This window comes from Spea bombifrons, chromosome 8, assembly GCF_027358695.1.
Source record: "Spea bombifrons isolate aSpeBom1 chromosome 8, aSpeBom1.2.pri, whole genome shotgun sequence".
Taxonomy (NCBI): domain Eukaryota; kingdom Metazoa; phylum Chordata; class Amphibia; order Anura; family Pelobatidae; genus Spea; species Spea bombifrons.
The window spans coordinates 8,624,653-8,643,265 of record NC_071094.1 but is presented as its reverse complement, the minus strand read 5'-3'; the positions used below and the strand labels follow the sequence as shown (position 1 = coordinate 8,643,265).

The 18,613-nt window shown below is 42.0% G+C and overlaps 2 protein-coding genes across 3 annotated transcripts in view; one reads left to right on the top strand and one right to left on the bottom strand.

The window, feature by feature from the left end:
- PLXNB3 (plexin B3) overlaps positions 1-17,732 on the top strand; it is a 31,029-nt gene extending 13,297 nt beyond the window's left edge. For both annotated transcript variants that reach the window (XM_053473839.1, XM_053473840.1), the window contains exons 2-35: positions 51-1,097; positions 1,229-1,408; positions 1,931-2,056; positions 2,470-2,570; positions 2,754-2,886; positions 2,993-3,149; positions 4,187-4,295; positions 4,482-4,593; positions 4,892-5,020; positions 5,599-5,721; positions 5,968-6,061; positions 6,186-6,355; positions 6,543-6,688; positions 7,603-7,708; positions 7,990-8,120; positions 8,251-8,427; positions 8,525-8,690; positions 9,141-9,374; positions 9,974-10,135; positions 10,225-10,373; positions 10,537-10,637; positions 10,724-10,941; positions 11,362-11,540; positions 11,997-12,063; positions 12,245-12,551; positions 12,858-12,961; positions 13,347-13,434; positions 13,609-13,775; positions 14,324-14,484; positions 14,962-15,109; positions 15,197-15,261; positions 15,468-15,543; positions 16,155-16,229; positions 17,020-17,732. In XM_053473839.1, coding sequence (XP_053329814.1) covers positions 60-1,097; positions 1,229-1,408; positions 1,931-2,056; positions 2,470-2,570; positions 2,754-2,886; positions 2,993-3,149; positions 4,187-4,295; positions 4,482-4,593; positions 4,892-5,020; positions 5,599-5,721; positions 5,968-6,061; positions 6,186-6,355; positions 6,543-6,688; positions 7,603-7,708; positions 7,990-8,120; positions 8,251-8,427; positions 8,525-8,690; positions 9,141-9,374; positions 9,974-10,135; positions 10,225-10,373; positions 10,537-10,637; positions 10,724-10,941; positions 11,362-11,540; positions 11,997-12,063; positions 12,245-12,551; positions 12,858-12,961; positions 13,347-13,434; positions 13,609-13,775; positions 14,324-14,484; positions 14,962-15,109; positions 15,197-15,261; positions 15,468-15,543; positions 16,155-16,229; positions 17,020-17,124 — 5,604 coding nt within the window. In that variant the 5' untranslated portion in view covers positions 51-59 and the 3' untranslated portion in view covers positions 17,125-17,732. The remainder of the gene's footprint in view (positions 1-50; positions 1,098-1,228; positions 1,409-1,930; positions 2,057-2,469; positions 2,571-2,753; positions 2,887-2,992; positions 3,150-4,186; positions 4,296-4,481; positions 4,594-4,891; positions 5,021-5,598; positions 5,722-5,967; positions 6,062-6,185; positions 6,356-6,542; positions 6,689-7,602; positions 7,709-7,989; positions 8,121-8,250; positions 8,428-8,524; positions 8,691-9,140; positions 9,375-9,973; positions 10,136-10,224; positions 10,374-10,536; positions 10,638-10,723; positions 10,942-11,361; positions 11,541-11,996; positions 12,064-12,244; positions 12,552-12,857; positions 12,962-13,346; positions 13,435-13,608; positions 13,776-14,323; positions 14,485-14,961; positions 15,110-15,196; positions 15,262-15,467; positions 15,544-16,154; positions 16,230-17,019) is intronic.
- The window catches only part of BCAP31 (B cell receptor associated protein 31), a 192,998-nt gene that overhangs the window by 64,460 nt on the left and 109,925 nt on the right, over positions 1-18,613 (bottom strand). The window lies entirely within an intron of this gene.

Sequence of the window (18,613 nt, the reverse complement as noted above, 5' to 3'; positions counted from 1 at the left end):
TGTTGATCATCTTATTTCTCCCTTTTTTGTCCTGCTCTTCACCATGCCAGTTGATCGTGATGCTGGGTCTGCCCATTTTTCTCTGCACCTCTCTCTTCCTGTCAGTTTCCTCTTTCCCCTATTTCCTCAGACCCAATGTCACCTTCAACCATATGGCCCGTGACCCTGGCTCAGGCTTCATTTATATTGGAGCAGTCAACCGGATTTATCAGCTTTCCTCTGATCTTCATCTTGTGGTTGAGGACTCTACTGGACCAGAGTTTGACAGTCCTGAATGCCTTCCTTTCAAGGATCCAAAGGACTGCCTCCAGGCCACAGTCACCCCCAACTCTAACAAGCTACTGACTGTCAACATTCATAGAGGGGAACTTTTAACCTGTGGACACGTTTTTCAGGGTATCTGTGAGAAAAGGGATTTACGTAACGTTTCAAACATCATCTATAAGACAATAGATCCTGGAGACAACCAATTTGTGGCTGCTAATGATCCCCAAGTCACCACTGTTGGAATAGTGGAAAGGACGTCAGAGGATCGTGATTACCTTTTTGTAGGGAGGGGTCTAACAGCCAGACTGTCAAGTGGGATACCACCCATTACCATTCGGCAGCTGGAGAAGCCGTCTGTATTCTCTAACGAGGGTCTTGGCAAACTGGTGGTGGGAGACTTCTCCGATTACAATAACACCTTTGTGGGCATCTTTTCAAATGAAGGGCATGTCTACTTTCTGTTTTACCGTCGTGGATCCAAATCTCAAATGGACTACAAAACCTACCTTGGAAGTGTGTGCAGCCAAGACCTTCATCTCTACTCTTACGTGGAAGTGCCTCTCTTGTGCCATGGAGGGTATAACTTGGCACAGGCAGCTCATCTTGAAATTGTGAACAGGGAATTATTTGTGATCTTTGCAGCCAACCAGGGTTCAGGGCCTAATCCTAGCAATCAGAGGGCTCTCTGTTCATATAAGATGAAGGATATAGAAGAAAGAATAGAGCGGGCAAGAAGCCTGTGCTACACTAAATCAGGAAAAGGAGAGAACGATCAGGAAGAGTCTGGCATAGAGTATGGAGTAAATTCAAAGTGCGCCACGCTTCCCGAGGTATGTTTGACTTTTAATTCTTGATCCTGTCAACGTAACCAAGAACCAAAAAGGAATATTTGATTTAAAAAGTCTGTGTGCATCAAGCTTAGGACAGGGGTTCATGGTATTTTTTTCCACTTCTCCAACAGGACTCCTCTCAAAATTTTCCATGTGGTGGGGAACATACACCAAGCCCTATCGCCAGTCGTGTTTCGGTTGATGCTCACCCGCTGCTTACAGACAGCTCCGGTCTCACTGCTGTGGCAGCATGGGTGGAAGACAAAAACACCATTGTGTTTTTGGGAAATGCCGCTGGAAACATTCAAAAGGTAATTCTCTTTGTCGTTCCTGGTAGTTTCCTTTGTAAGACATAAAAAAACTAAAAGATAATTTAACGATCCATTTCAGAAGGGTACCCATTACTTGATAAAACCGGTCTTCTGGACCTCTGGCTTTAAGTAAAAGAATATGATATAAATACTTCCTGTATTCTAGAAGCCAACACATGCTCTTGACTTGAAGATACGTTTACTGTTTTCAGCATTCTAATCTTCTCCTGAACCTGGCCTTAGGGGTACTTCCTGAAAATAAGAAAAGAAGCTACAGGAAGTGCTGGAAATCCACTTCCTGTCTCTTGTAGAAAACAAATGCAACCAAAATAAATAGGCGTAATTTAAGTGTTTGGTCAGTAGTAACAAAAGGAACGTGGTCTTCGGTGATATCAAATGTGTCCTTTATAGGATAAATTGCAGTTGGGACCACCGCATGTCTTTCCATATTGAAAATGTCTTCTTTCTTTAAAAATGTTACCCTCCCGCACTTGACACTCTTGTATCTTTTCTTGCCTTTAGGTATTTGTGTCCTCTGGGAAAGGGCTGGTCTATGATACAGCAACTGCTGTTTCTGGCTCGCCTGTCAGCCCGGACCTTATTCTGGATGGTGGTGGAAGGCAGCTCTATGTCATGACAGAGTCACAGGTGTGGCATTTCACCTCCAGACTATAGGGCGTTAAAAATTATCACATTAATCCAAATATAACCCTCACTTTTCCCCCAAAATTTTATCCGTATGATGGAAAGTTACATGGAATTTTACTATGGTAACTATACCTTCAATACAGACTGCAACCCACCATTAGTCTGCCCTATGTAGTGTATTGTTAAATACTTTAATGGGTAGCAGACCTACTCAACATATAAGTGTATTTGTACATATATGTAATCATACATATTTGATATAGTAGCTCTGTGTGTTTCATAATTTGTTATATAAAAAAAAAAAGTGTGGACACATACCTATGTGGTTACCCAAGCTTAGCTCTTCAAAGTCTTGTCTTTACTCGCCTCCTAGGTTTGGTTTCTCGTCTCACCCTTAATTATTTCGGCTGCAGGTTTCCCGACTGCCCATGGCTGAATGTTCTAGGTTTTCCACCTGTGACTCTTGCCTCCAAGCTAGGGATCCCTTCTGCGGTTGGTGTGTCCTGCAGGGGGAGTAAGTAGTCTGAGAATAAGACGTACCATTAGAGCGTAGCTGCATGTTGGGTTAACTGTCCTGATGTTGGGGAGTCTTTTAAAGAAAGTGAATTTGTGGCCCCTAATACCTCTAAATGAGCGCAGATGACCTGATAGTGCTGCCTGACCAAATGTTCCTTGCTGATTGTTCATTTTCTTGCAGGTGCACAGAGAAGAAGGGGTGTGTGGATTATAAGGAGGACAATCGCTGGCTGTGGAGTTTTGGGAATCAGGCGCTCTGTCCGAGTATCCATGATATCATGCCAGCCAATCTAAGCCGACAAGAACAAACAGAGGTGCGTGTGGCTCTAGTAGGACTCAGATGACCCCGCTGATCCTCAGGGTGGGTGTCTGGGTATTTTATTTGTGTATCACCCACATGGTTATACGTCTTCCCTTCAGATCTCCATGACTGTGCTACAGATGCCTGCTCTGGCAGATGGAGAAAGCTGGCAATGCCTGTTTAAAGAGTGGTCGACTGCGGCACATGTATACGGTACCCGGATCAGCTGCATCTCACCGCCGCCTGAACTCCTGCCTCCAAATTCCAATGGGAAAGGTGAGAAAGAGATGGCCGGGCAATTTACTCAAAAAGTGGAGTCATTCCTGGTTTTATTAATTGATGGCATGGAATTTGTCATATCTAATTCTACTCGGTCAGCGTGTAGTGGAGGTAATACCGCTCCCTGCTAAGCTGTTTCCGTGTAGAGATTTTCTGGTTTAATACGGTGGCCCCATGTGGTTTGTCTATTAATACTCTCCCAACGATGCATAAGAACACTTACACACGCTTCCCTTTAATGAATAGCTAGAATTAATTCATGTATTGATCCGCACTGCGGGGTGTTTAATCTATAATAATTTTTTCCAGTTCTTTCAGTGGATCTTTTTTTTTTTTTGCCTCAAATCTCATATTTTACAGTTTTTAGTACTAAATTGCACTTGTTATATTGCTTACAGTGGAAGCAGTCACCTGTTTTCACTTGCTTTGCTGGTTGCTGGTTCTGAAAGCCCTTATACGAGTTTGAAAGGAGTAGAGAGAATATTTAAGTATGATGGCTATCCTAGTTTTGAAACAAATTTCAGCTTTTGTAAGGTAGAAAAAGTCCCATAAGAATAAACTACATATTGGTAAAAGAATGGAATTGTTTAAAAAAAAAAAAAAACACACATAGAGCTCAAGCTATAGGGTTTTAATAAATTCTAGTATGCTAAAAACTTTCCTATTTCCCAATTCAACTCCAAACATCTGGTTAAGGACCTCTTGATGTCCCTGTGATTTTTCTTTCTTTTGGTTGCCTCTCTACTGGTATTCTGTATGTAGGTCAATGGTCGGGGCCGAAGACCTTTGGCTTTGTTTGTTTGTACCGGTCTCTCTCATGGAGGAGTGAGACGTTGTCTCTCTGTCTGGCTTCGGTGTGGGGTCAGGCCGTGTATGAGGGGGGAATTTATTTAAAATATGCGTGCGATATATAATATAATGTATTTATGTACGTATATAGAGCTATTTTATATAATATTTCCGTAGGAATACCATACATAATAGTACGGAATCCTAGTGTCCACAAATCTTTATAGATTCCCTTTCTTTTCCAGATCACGTGACCCTCCAGCTCGCCCTGGTTTATCACAACATCACAGTAGCCACGACTGATTTCACATTTTATGACTGCAATGCTGTGATGGCCCTCGCTGTGTATGCCCCGTAAGTAGATTAACCGCGGCTGTTGATTATTTATTTAGCACCTTTATGTTGGCTCGATCAGTCCCCTATACACACCATACTTCATCGTGTTTGCCATGTAGTAAACTGTTCGTGTTTCTCAAAAACTCTTGTGTCTACTTGATGTTTTCCGTATGTCCATTTAACGTAAATGATTTCTACCTCCAGGTGCGGTGGGTGTGTGAGCAGCCCTTGGAGATGTAACTGGTGTGTGTCTGACCACCGCTGCACACACACGTTACAATGCAGCCAAGATCAGACCGTGATATACAGCCAACATGTGAGTAGCATATATACTCCCTCGAGAGCATTTATGTAGATTCTTCATCTCACTGGGACCCACCTGTTTTCAGGAACCATGGATAGTACATGTTGGAGGTGGCCCCAGGTAACGGTGCCTCCACTGGGCCAGGAACCCTAGGCAGTTGCCTTGCAGGTAGTCCGTCTCTGGAGCTCAGTGTGGCTTGAGAGCTGGGCGCATGTTCTTCTAAAGCTGGCGCTGTAGTTTCTATGTTTAATATAATTCATGTGCTTTGTTATATACATCCAAGCACTTCATATTTTGCGTTTCTTAAAAGGATTCGCACCAGCAGCTGTCGGGTCCAGATGCTTGTCCCAGGCTGGAGAGCATTGTGGATTCTCCCTTTATTCCCGTTGGCATTGAACGAGAACTGGATCTGATTGGACGGAACTTACATCTTCTTAAGGTGATATTAGAAAGCACCCCTTTTATGCATTGGTACAGAGGCAATGGTGTTCAGAAATGTCCTGGGAATGTGTAAATATGGGCAGATTGATCTGTATCTCGCTGGAGGCTCACTGTTAACATAAATCCAAGAAGAATACTCTACTGGAACCATTGAACTTGAGGAATTCCACCTAAGCCTCAAAACTGCTCTCCGATTGAACATCTCCATTCATGCAGAAAATACCTCTTTGCTTGGCAGTAACCCCAGGCCTACATAATTAAAGACAACTCTGTATAAGGTTGATTGACCCATACCCTAATACAAAATCGGACTCAACATTTAGATTTAGTCAAAAATTATTTTCAAGTAGGGCAGCCAAAACAATGGCATTTCTGATATCCATTGTTAATGAACATTTGAGTGATGGACTGTCTTCCAGTGGTCAGGCTGACCTTACCGGTGTATGATTAAGAGAATACCACCCCTTTAATGTGACAGGTGGTATGAAACGTTGGTGTCATATGTACAATGCGCAGTCACTGTTTAATTTTTCACGAGGGAGCCATTTTGAACCTATTTTTTTCCCCCACATACAGGGTGGGGAACTGGAGTATCGTTGTGTTATAGAGACAGAAGGCAATGCCATTGTGTTGCGTGCCCAGATTGAACAAGTGACAGGAGAGGACAGTATCTACCAAGTACACTGCCAGACACACAAGGTGAGGGGGGGATTTTTGGGGGCCATAGCATTGATATGGTGTCCCGGCGTCTGTCCCTGTAGAATAACCGAGAGCTTCTAGTGCTATATTGCTTAGATTAATTGCACTCTTAAGAAGCTTTCGTTTAGTGGGAAGGGTTGGGACGTATATTTTATAAAAGTGTAAAATTCAGCAGAGTAGGTAAAAAGGCAATTTTTTATGCATTCGATTGACTCATTGATGATCAGTGTTTTTTTCCCCTTAAAGTATGAGTACCCACTGCGTGAACTGGAGCAACGTGTCACCGTGTATGCAACGAAGGGCGATGGTCAGCGTGTGGACAATAAGGGGGATATACAAGGTAAGTCCTGGACCTGGCTTGCCCTCTATCGCTGCGTCCTGCCTCTTTCAGCTTGTAGTTGCCCCGGTTTTGGGCAGTTTACTTTTTATCTTGCTAACACCATCCTCTTTGTTGCTTCTCTCAGTGACTGTGTACAACTGCTCGGTGGGACAGTCGGACTGCAGCCGGTGTCACGCTCTGCACCCTCAGTACAAGTGCCTGTGGTGCGGAGATGAGAGGACCGCTGCGTGTGTGTACAGGAGTCAGTGTGAACAGAACGCCATCGATGTTTGTCCAACGCCACTCATCAGTTCAGTAAGTGGTGGCTGTAGAAGCGGGTCTTGAATACACCTGCTGATGTAAAGTGGGACCCCCCCACAAGCAAATACACTGGGTTAGAGTTCAATACAAACTTTGTTATTCTTCCTTGTAACCCATGTAACTCTTTTATCATGTTTTAGCATTTGAAGCTTATGATGTTTATCATGTCGGTTTCTTTCAGTTTTACCCTCTGACGGGCATCATTCACGGAGGAACCACCCTGACCATCGAGGGTGTCAACATGGGTCAGAAGGCAGAGGACGTATCCGTGAGTGTGGCAGAGTATCCATGCGTTGTGAAGCCGGATCTCTATATTGTGTCCAACAGGTAAGTTTTATGTTCCTGGACCTTCACACGACAAAATAGCTTATTCCACTTCTTACTGCGGACACAATTTCCAAGAGAGAATGATCCCCCAGCAAAAGCAATACTATAGAAGGGGTTGAAAACTTTATTTTAAATATTAGGGACATATTTAAGCTTGCCAGCTTTACAGAAAGTTTGCTTTACTGGGATGGGATATGGGAGGTTGCTTTTAGGTTTATCTAGTAAGCTTAGTAATTGAATTGGTTTGTACCTTTTACAGTGAGGGAATTTATTAACCATTTGGGTGCTGAATGATTCACTGGGTATATTGATAGCTGTTACCGGCATCGGTCCCGTTCTTGTTGAGTTGTAGCAGTGGGGATGTTATAGGAGTAGGAATGCGTTAATCTGAGCCAACATTGATTTTAGTTGTTTAATGCTTTAATGGATGAAGCCAGGACGGTTGTGTTCTAGCACCCCCTAGTGGCTGTGCTGGTGCTGTTCCACTTGGACTCGTGTGTGTGTGTGTGTGTGTGTGTGTGTGTGTGTGTGTGTGTGTGTGTATATTCTGACATTCAGCGGCAATAAGAGTGATGTTTCTAATGCTACAAAATTGTAAAATTCAACAGTAATTGGGACAGCATCTTTACCTTTAATGGTAATAGAGACAGAAAATCATAATATGTACTGCTCAAACTCCACATAGGGAGTAGACAAAACATGATAAATATGTAGGTGCCCATAGGCATCTATAAAGATAGGGCCATATGCATGAAGCTTCAAGGGTATCCTTAGTCCTTTCTTCTGCAGCATCCTTTAATGAGTGGGCTCTAGGCAGACGGCTGATCTCCCTTATGGAGCCTTCTGTTCTGAAGCTAGCGTAACATAATTGAGTATGGCCATAGAACTGTAAGAAAGTGGTGTCTTTTCTTTAGGATTGTCTGCACGCTGTCTGCCAGTGACACTGAGGTGTCGGGGCTGGTGAAAGTCACTGTAGATGGACGTGAACCTGGAGTCTCCAGCCAGTATTTTACATACCAGGTGTGTAATATAGTTCAGATTAAAGATGTTTATAAATTAATGTCTTGGAATAAGCTGAAATTACAATATTTAATATTAGAGATATTATAATAGATGCATAGTTGCATAGTGAGGGGTTGTCGTGTAGTAGGAGTAAGCACTGCTATTTAGACCTGAAACCTGAGACTTAATTGTCTGTATTATACTTGAAATGTTTATGGCGCGTGTGTACAAAGGGATTTTTGATCCTGAATTTGTGTTGGATAATATTGTGATTGCCTTAATTAGTGTCTCTTACTCAGGATCCTGCACTGTTGTCTTTATCCCCATCGAGAGGTCCTATGGCCGGTGGCACGCTGATCACCATCTTTGGTTCCAAACTGCTGACAGGAGATCAGATTACAGTGGCAGTGGGAGATCTGCCGTGTAAAATGTGAGTGTGTTCCACACTCTGTCTGTATATAAATTCAGTTTGGTTCTGTCTGGAGTAACTATTTTGTCCCATGTTCTCATATGTCTGTGATCCTCCTGGGTCCTCATCAGTCTTATTGCCTCCTGTTCAGATTCAGGAATGTAACAGAAGAGCAGATACAGTGTATCACCGACGTAAGCCCTGACCTGCAGGAGCTGCCCGTTCATGTGTTCTATGGTACCACGAAAAAGATTCTCAAAGAAGTCATGTTTAATTATACAGAGAACCCAACCATCTTATCTGCTGTCCCCACCAGTGGCTTTTATGGGTAAGAATTGGAATTTTTGATTCGGAAACATTCTGCTGTAAGCCTCTTTAAGGTGTGTGTCTCACCTGCGTGTTTTTTTTTTTTCCTTCCCACACAGAGGTGGTCGTATTATCAAAGTAAATGGCTCACAGCTGGACGTGGTGCAGACTCCATTCATGAGCGTCCTGGCGAGATTGTCCTCTGAAGAGCTACAGGAAGAGAGCAAGGAGAGTCGGAGAAAGAGGAAGAGAAGAAGGGAAGTCAGTTCTGTGACAACGCAAGAGGTGAGGTATGAGTGTTCTTCCCAGGAGGACACCATCCAGACTCAAAAAAATATAAATTAACTGATTGAAGCACTATTCCACTCATACTCATTTTAAGTAAAATGCATACTGGAGTCTATTTTGCACGGACTCCATTGGTACCTGCATTCCTTTTGCTATTGAAAGTAGAAACTGAGGCTTCTGTTTTCCTCCTTCCCCTTCCTGTCAGAAGCAGGACGTGTACTTAAGTCCACATTTATTTTTGGACTTTTTTGGTGGGCTAGGTGTTAGACTACTTCATTAAAAAAGTTTTGCTTTCAAAAAAAAAAAATAATTATTGCAAATGTCTTTTTTCTCTGTTTAGCTATTGGTATCCAAAACCCCGGTGATTTCAGATGGATCAGCGTAGACTAAGTTGTCCATAGTGCTTTTTTAATTTTTTTTTCTTACCTCTCGTTTCCCTTTCCTCAGTTTAGCGAGCCATGCCACCACAACTCCTCCTCTGTTATCGAATGCTTGTCTCCCTCCGTCCCAGAAAATTATGTCCCTGTGGATGTTTTTTTTGTTCTGGACAATGTACGGATACCATTCGGCAGCCTTGGGGAGAGCTTCAGTTACCAGAAGAACCCATCCCTGAAACCTCTGAACAAAGAAAGCCCAAACAAACCATACAGCTTGAAACCAGGCAACGTGCTGGATATAGAGGTAAGATAGCTCGGACACCTGTCTCTATGCACTGCGGATGATATCTCGGTGAGAGTTCCTCAATCTATCAGACAAACTTATCATACTCCCTACGGTAAACGGGTACAATGGCTCATTGTTGAACAATCAGCAGGAAATTCTGAGATAATGACATAATGAAAGTCTCTCGGAGCACTGACCGTAAAGTATACACTCAGTGGGGTAATTGTGTAGGGAAAGTCGCCCAAAACATCACATGACTGACATTACTTTATACAGCGCTGGGGATATTACCGTATCCAGCGCTGTCGATCTCCACATCTGCAGATTAAAAAAACAATGAACAAAATGAGTTAAAATCACATTACTGCTTTAAGTTGCAGTAAAAAATTTAGCCCGCTTGTTTAGATTTAAATCTGTTTCTAAAAATTACCTTAATATAGCTTTTGTACATTTAAAAACAAATTGGCTAAAATAACATATCATTCTCTTTTACTCTTTTTTTGTTTAGTTTTACAATGGTGGCCATTTTTGTGATGTCCTGCTGTCCTCTCCTGGAAGCATCTTCTCTTGTTTCCCTTTTTTCATGGTTTGTCTATTGTCTCACATGTTTGTGGCAGGGAGAGGGCCTCGACTCCGGGATCAGTAAACAAGAGGTCTTGGCAATGATCGGAGATGGAGTCTGTACAGTAAAAACCCTCACCCACAACCATCTGTACTGCGAACCACCGCTGGTGGCACCACGGCCATTAGACGCCAGCTCATCCTTGCCAGAGTTTGTGGTGAGTGATCGGAATGGAGTATCAGACTAAGGACGCTTTCATCTCTCCTGCTCTGAGCAGCTGCTGATCCTTTTGGCCTCTTTTCTCAGGTACAGATGGGAAAACTCAGCTTTAATCTGGGACAAGTGAAATATGACGTAGAGGGACAGTCCAGTTTCCCAAAGGAAGCCAAAATAGGGCTGGCAGTGGGAGGTGCTCTGCTCATCCCCGTGGTCCTAATAATCATCTTTATGTACAGGTAATGTGCCATGCAAGGGAAGGGGACTGAGAATTGCCGCATCTGAGGGCAGTAGGGGTTAATGCAGCAATGCGTTCACTGCATCTGGATGGCAAACTATTGTTGTTCCATGTATGATAAACAGAGTATGGTGAAATGGATGATTGTTGAATCTGTTTTACAGGAGACAGAGCAAGCTGGCCATGAGAGACTACAAGAAGGTCCTGGTTCAGTTGGAGAACCTGGAGACCAGTGTGGGCGACCAGTGCAGGAAGGAGTTTACAGGTAATTTGACTGTGCCAGAACCTCGTGTGACGTGCCAACATTGTATGTCCTCTTCATGTAAACATATCTGTTTTTTTCCTGGCTAGACTTAATGACAGAAATGATGGATCTTACCAGTGACCTCGAGGGCTCAGGAATTCCCTACTTGGACTACACAACTTATGTAGAAAGGATCTTCTTCCCTGGTCACACCAGCTCCCCCCTCAGGAAGAGCTTGGATGTGCCGGAGAGCAAAAGAAGCACTGTGGAGCAGGGGCTCACCCAGTTGTCAAACCTTCTCAATAATAAGCTTTTTCTTACTAAGGTACACCAGTTTTCCATGTTGACATCCAGCCATGTTCTCATTTACCTAATCCTCCCAGCTTTAGATGTTGCAGCCCCACACCTATTTTCTTTGGGTCCAAAATGTTTCAATTGATACTGTAACAAACATGTTTTAAAAAGTTACATTGAAGGCAAAACATTTAAAACCCACTACAAGTACGAGATATATGAAGGATCTACTTAAAAAATACCAAAAACATATAGGCTATATTTTAGGAACATTATAGAACTTGCTCGTTCTATTGTTAAAGAAATGGTAAAAAAATTAGGTAATTATGTAAATAAGCCAAACTTTGAGGTTCTTTCTTCAGTGCTTTACTCTTTTATTCTACACAGAGTTTACGTAAATAAAGCTTATATCATGGTGCTCTCACTCTTTAATATTTGCTATTTTCTGTAGCTAGTTGAGACATTGGACTCCCAGCCCACACTGTCTCAGCGTGACCGCTGCCATACGGCATCACTGCTCACAGTGGCTCTTCATGGTAAACTGGAGTATCTGACTGATGTTATGAAGACCCTGTTGGCTAACCTGATACAGCAATGTGTAGCTAAGAACCCCAAACTTCTGCTCCGCAGGTATGTGTCATGACTACTCTCTAGAGTTTGGGTGCCTGAGAGCCATGAGTGCTCACGTATTGGTGATAACCCAGTCAGTGGACTGCGGCGGGCTTCGTCATAGCCTCCATATGAGTGCTTCGTTTCTGTAGACTTGGGCGAATTGACCAAAAATGATACATTTTTCATTTTATTTTTGGTCCATTTGTTTCCAGACAATGAATTTCATGGTCCTTCAGTTCAGATGAAAATCTGAAGGGCTTTTTACATCTAAGTGTTCTATTATTCAGAGCACTTCTCTTCTTTTTTGTTTTGTTGGGGATCCCTCCTCGTTTCAGAGATTTGTATGAATTGGCAAAATTAGCAAATTTCCTTGAAATTTAGTATAAATCTGAATGCTTTGTTTCCAATGATGCTGCAGACACCAGTGTTGTACGGAACATTGAGATGACAATCACAGAATTTTGTATCTTGTAGGACTGAGACCATAGTAGAGAAACTGCTAACCAACTGGATGGCCATCTGCTTACATTCGTTTTTGAGGGTAAGTGCTTGGCAACTAAGCTAGATGTCTTGGGGAAAAAATACACAAAATGTGATATCCAAGAGTAAATCAGAATGTTTGTGAATTCCTCTGAGGGAGATGTCCTATACCAGTTCATTCCAAGCCCCAAAAGAAGAGTTCAACCAACAATTTATCTGTTTTTCATTTCCTGTGCTTGCAGGAAGCAGCAGCAGAGCCCCTCTATATGCTGTTTTGTGCCATTAAGTACCAGGTGGATAAGGGTCCGGTGGATGCTGTGACCGGGAAGGCGAAGCGCACGCTTAATGACGGGCGTCTGTTGCGGGAAGACATTGAATACAAGCAGATGACTCTCACTGTCATGGTGAAGAGTGGGGGTGAGATACAGCGTGTTCCCGTGAAAGTGCTCGACACGGATACCATCACACAGGTCAAAGGGAAGATTCTCAACCATGTGTACAAAGGGACCCCCTTCTCACAACGGCCCCAGGCACACACGTTAGACCTGGGTAAGAACAGACAAGTGGTGAAAATCCTTGGTGTTGAATATTATTACTAATTTTATCTGTAAATAGGGAAGATGTCTAATGCCAAAATATGGCAAATACTCAAGCGAGATATTTCATTTGATTAAGCGTTTCCCAACCAACTTGGAAGCCAGAGGGTGACTCCTCTTTGTTTTCAGTGAGGACCCAATTATTGGCCCAAACATTTAGTATCGAAATTGCTGCAGAGAACTTGTGGGAACCCTCATTTGCTCCTGTTTTATTTATTTTTTATAAACCGCCACCTTCATATTCTTGCTCTCCATATAGAATGGCGCTCTGGGAATGCCGGCCATTTGACTCTGTCAGATGAAGACCTTACTTCATTGACCCAAGACCAATGGAAGAGGTTGAATACTCTGCACCATTATAAGGTTGGGCTGGATTGTTTACTGGTGACCACGTAGTTAATTTTTCGGTAGACCTCATACCGTCTAATGATTATTGCTTCTGTGATTCAGTATAATTAAGATAATTAAAGCAGTGCCTAAAACACATACAAAGCTTGTATTTGCCAGTCACAGATGACAATAACCTTATTAAAACCTTTTAATAGAAATACATTATTCCTGTTTCCTTAGTGTTTTTATGTATAATTAGAAATATTTTTTTACACAGATGCCAAATGTTTCATATTTTATATTAAATGTATTATTTACAACTTATTCAAAATAATGTTAATAATTGGTGCAGCCCTAGTATGACTTTTTAAGAAGTAGCTGGTTTAAGGGCCTTTCACATTCATTACTTTGTCTTCAGGTTCCAGATGGTGCAACTGTGGCTCTGATCCCTCGCTTACACAACAATCAGTGTGAGACCCCAAACAACAGCTTTTTTGGAGGCGAGAGTGAGTGAGAGATGGCTTAGCGTCTCCGTGTGTTTCCATTCTTTATTTGATATCTCGTGTTTGTGTTGTTCCAACATATTCTGCAGCATTTTCTTCTTGGTCTGTTTTTCATCTCCTTTCATCTTTGTTTTCCCTTTTTCTGTAAAGTCACAACATACTCTTTCTGTATCTCAGAGACCCCTATGCTGGAAGACGGCGAGGAAGGTGAAATTAAGAAATGGCACCTGGTGAAGTCTCTAGAAGAACCTGAAGTTTGCAAGAACAGGAGGAGCAGTTTGAGGGAAAGAGAACGTGCAAAGGCAATTCCTGAGATCTATTTAACCCGCTTGCTGTCAATGAAGGTGAGTTGAGGATGGTCGGCTGAAAAGCCTATGGTAGCAAAAACATCAGAATGTCATCTGTATGAGTTCACTATAAGTAAGGTCAAAACAGTTCCATTAATATTTAACCAACAGTCCAAAAGTTTCAACCTTTAGAGTCCTTAATATGATTTAACCTGGTGCAGAAGGTTTTCTTTTATGGTAAATTAATCTGTATACAAATATAATGCTTGACCACAGTACCATCAGTTTGTTTTGTTTTTGATACGGAAATGGACATTGCCACATTGGTGCAAAAGGCCATAGTCTTAAGGAGTTAGATCTTTCTTGGGCTGACATTCATAAAGGGTGATGCAGACTGTCAGAAACTTTAATGACCTCAGTAGTCCTACCTACCACATCAGAAGATCAGACACAAGCCTTAATAATGCTGAATATAGTAATGGTTAGTCATCTCAATATAAACAATCATCAGTGGACATCTTGATGAACACACAACTTATATGTTAAGCCAAAACCGTTAAAGCAGTTTGTCAGCATGACTCCTATAATTCTACCTTCCTTTACAGGGCACTCTGCAGAAGTTTGTCGATGACACCTTCCAGGTAATGTTGGGGGTGAACCGTCCTGTACCCATTTCAATCAAATATTTCTTTGACTTTCTGGATGAAATGGCCGAGAAGCATGAGATTCAGGATGAGGAGACTATCCACATCTGGAAGACACACAGGTAAGATCACACTGTGTATAGAATGAGGTAAATGTGCCGACTGTACCACTGAACGGTTACATTTGATGGCGTCATTATCTTTTATTTATATTGCCCCAACAATATGTGCATTTTACAGTGCATATATTCAAAGGATCTGACAAAACGACAAAACTAGAACTAACTGACTAATACAAAACAATACATTAAATAAAGGATTTTATGTTCAAAACCTTATTGAATGTACAATAAAACGACAGATGTTTTATTTCTTTCTTTTTAATTTCCATTGTTTGAAGGCCTGCGGTACTTAAACAAACGCCAAGGCAGCACATTTTTAAAAAGAACCAGCTTATAGAAAAGTTGGAGATCTAACGTATCGGGAGGTCTTGTGCTTCTAAAAGACACTAATTCCTAGTAAAATATTTCCGATCCTTTGAGGTTTTAAAGCATACGCGTTATCCTAGTTGTACACACAGTCTTTTTTTCTGGTTCCAGCCTAATGCAGAGGTTCTGGGTACTGGTGCTGAAGCATCCTCAGATGGTGTTTGACGTTGAGGTATCGGAGAACGTGGATTCGATCCTGTCTGTCATTGCCCAGACATTCATTGATTCTTGTACTATCTCGGAGCACAAAGTGGGACGGGTGAGTTCATTACAGAGTGGATTATTAAATTGAGGCGCTCCTCTAGTTGGCTCACCAGTGGTGATTATATAAACTTCTCTGTCGCAGGACTCGCCAGTCAACAAATTGTTGTATGCTCGGGAAATCCCACGGTACAAACAGCTGGTGGAGAAGTAAGTGGCATCACATCAAAGAATAATTTAACTAACGTGGGCTTCTCTGTACTATTTGCCATGAGGAAGCAGCTTGTGACTTCTGTGCTGCTTTTTGAAAACTTTGGGACTATTGTAAAATTACTTTTTCAAAAGAATCAGATGTGATTGTTCTTTGGATCTGTTAGGGAGCAGAAAGTGAGTTTACCGTATTCTTTATGCATCAGGTACTATAGTGACATCAAACAGGCTACCCCTGCCAGCTACCAGGAAATGAATTCTGCCCTTACAGAACTGTCAGGGGTAAGTAAAACCGTAATTCCTTTATGGGTAAGCGGGGTCAGTTTCTGTAGGGCTATTTGGTAGCTTAAGAAAAGTGTTTAACATGTCCTAAAACTTTAGTTCAATCTCATCTCATAAAAGACCATTTGCCATTGAATCTTTCATATGTGGCAAAGTTGCCTAAAAGCTTGGTACATGGGGGGGGGTCTTACGCTTTGGATTATGAGGTTACTTATTGTACTGTACAAAAGGAGCAGGTTTTCAACCACAGTCGGGATTCCACAGGACTATTTTGCCTACTAGGTCAGCAATTTTGGGCTGGAAATAAATGAGGTAATGGTGTCTTCGCCCTCCTCCCCAAAAAAGATTGCAAGTTTTAAGTAAAAAGAAGCTTAAAATATTTTAGATCTGTGGTCTGTAATGCGCTTGTGGTCTGTTCAAATGGTTGGACCTAAACAGAAGAACCTTTCCTAGGGTGGCTGTAACATTAAATACAGCCAGCGAATAATTCCTCTCTGACACTCTAACCTACAGCATGGGATAGATGGACGGTGCTTGCCGTGCTCTTCTGGATCATACCGATCATGTTACATTGCTTTTTGTAGTCCCTAAACACTGCTTTTCTCTCACAGATTCATTCTACTCAGTTCAGTCCTCTGCTTGCCTTACATGAGCTGTACAATTATATTATCAAGTACTACGACCAGGTGAGTGAAGAAGCCGCTTTTGCGCATCATGGTTTATGGGAACCGCTTTTGGTCTGACCATAGTTTTGAGAAGCTATTGGAGAAAGATATTTTTGAGTGAACAGGGGGTCTAGTCACAAACTAATTCTGTGATTTAGATATAGCCGGGATGTATTACAAAGGGTGCATTTGGATAATAAAAAATAGTTCTAGTGTTCTGTTGCGTAAACTCATCAGAATCCGACACAGGCTGGTAACCATGCGCATTATGAGACCCAACAGTCGTAGTGTGACAGCTCGCACGGAGAGTAAAAGCCAGGGGGATGGAGCTGTATCATGCACTGAACATGAGTGGAAGAGATGGGGAGAGTGTGTATATGTATGTGTTAGTGTGTGTAAGTGTATGGTGTATGAGCGTGTTTGTGTGTATGTTGGTGCATGAGCGTGTGTGGGCGCAGTGTATGGCATTAACGCATGAGCGTGTGTGAACCTAGGGTTATTGCCGTCTGGGAGAGGAAAAGAGAGAGCTTGTATATGTGTATGTGCAAGTTTGCGTGTTAGTGTGTGTTTTAGTTACGGGGGGGGTATGGATAATGAAGAAATACTGGGTGCCGCTAATCCTAAATTTTCTCCTGGCCTTCTGCTGTTTCACAGGGGTCTGGAATTTCGTTCCGTTTAGGAGTGTTGTTGCATTTTAAGCTGAGTTTTGGAAGCTATGTTTACTGTAAATTAGAAATGGGTATTGTTAGGAAAAGAGAATAACTTTCTATGCGACACATTTTGATACATTATCCCCTTTTCCTCTATGCAGATCAGCGCTGCTCTAGAAGCGGATCCCAACGGTCAGAAAATGCAGCTGGCCTCTCGCTTGCAACAGATCTCTTCGTTAGTAGAACTGAAAGTGACAGATCTTTAATTACCCCGCTCAATATAGAGGCAGTTGGCATTCACTCCCGCTGTTCTTCTGTGAAAATACAACTAAGGACTTATTGATGATCATGGGCGTAGTTTAAAGGGATATACAAATTGATGAGCCAGATCTCCAGCTCCCTGCGCTCTCTTGGGAGAACACTGTGCTATAGGTAGGATACCCAGTTCTACGCTACTCCATGCTTTACCTAAAATCATTTGACTCTAAGCAGCCAGACAGTGCACTGTCTACCTCGGTGAAACTGTGTAAGTGCCTTAATATAACCGATGATCTGGTTCTTCCGGGGGTGTCCTTGGTGTCTCCAAAAATGTCCTCCCAGTGTAGAGTTTCTCTACAGACTAGCCACCCCATGACAGGCCATATATTCTATTTTTGTGCTGTTTTGTGTTCTGTTGTGAATACTTGTGTGGAAAGATGCGTAACAGTAATGTCTGGGGATTAAAAACAATGTTTTGGGTTCCCAAATCTTTTGTGAACTAAAAAGTGATCTGTAGGACTTTCCTCCTTCAGATCCATCAGACCTGCATTCCACATTTTAGATGGAAGTCTTTCTCCTCTCTTGGTTCCCATAAGAAAATAGAGCAATATTAACTGATAGAAAGAAAAAATTGTGTTGATGCAATAAATGTATGTACTTTTACTGTGCCTTTGAAACTGTATGCTGCCTAGATATCGGGCTCACTGGGGACCCAGCTCTGGAGCTGAACGCAATGGAAAAAATCTCAATAACTGAGAGCATTTCACAGTGAAATCAAGAATTCTTGGGTTTTCAACCCCGGGGCTATAACTCGGGTCACAGGTGGTTGTTTGGCTGGCTTGTCACGCCATGGTTTCTGGAATAGTGAAAGTGACACTAGTGGTCCGAGCGGTAATGCTAAGTAATGTATGTAAGTTTGCATCAAGTGTTGTATAGCTTTTTCTAACTTATGCAAAAGCTGTAAATAGACATAACTGTATTTATTGTCTTTTATGCAAATTGTTTTGTAAATAAAGTAATTTTTTTAGAAACTGTTAATTGGCAGAGTTCCCAATTTTTTAATGGCTGGTATCATCTAAAATCTAGGGTCTTGTATCAACATCCTACTGGGAACTACTTTATGGCAGCTCTTGAACATTTTTGTAACATCTAAGGTGGTCCTGACATTCCTAAGAAAAAAAATAAAATTCTTGTTGAATTATTTTAATCCAAAAAGGTAGCCGAAAAGACTTAGAGCAATTAGTGGTTTCTAAGGCCTTGATGCCGGTTGCAATACTGATTTAAGAAGAGCAGCAAATCACCAAATGTTAATAGCATCTGTTTCCAGGTACTTGATTTCAATGGAAGTGCTTCCCTTGCTACTGATTGGCCACTTTAAACAGCCAATCAGTAGCAAGGGTTGTCAGACCATGGAGGAGGATAGCTGTTCCTGAAGAATGCATGTCAGGGACTTTAAACTACCCCTATAAAAAATAGCTATCAAAACACACTGGCAAA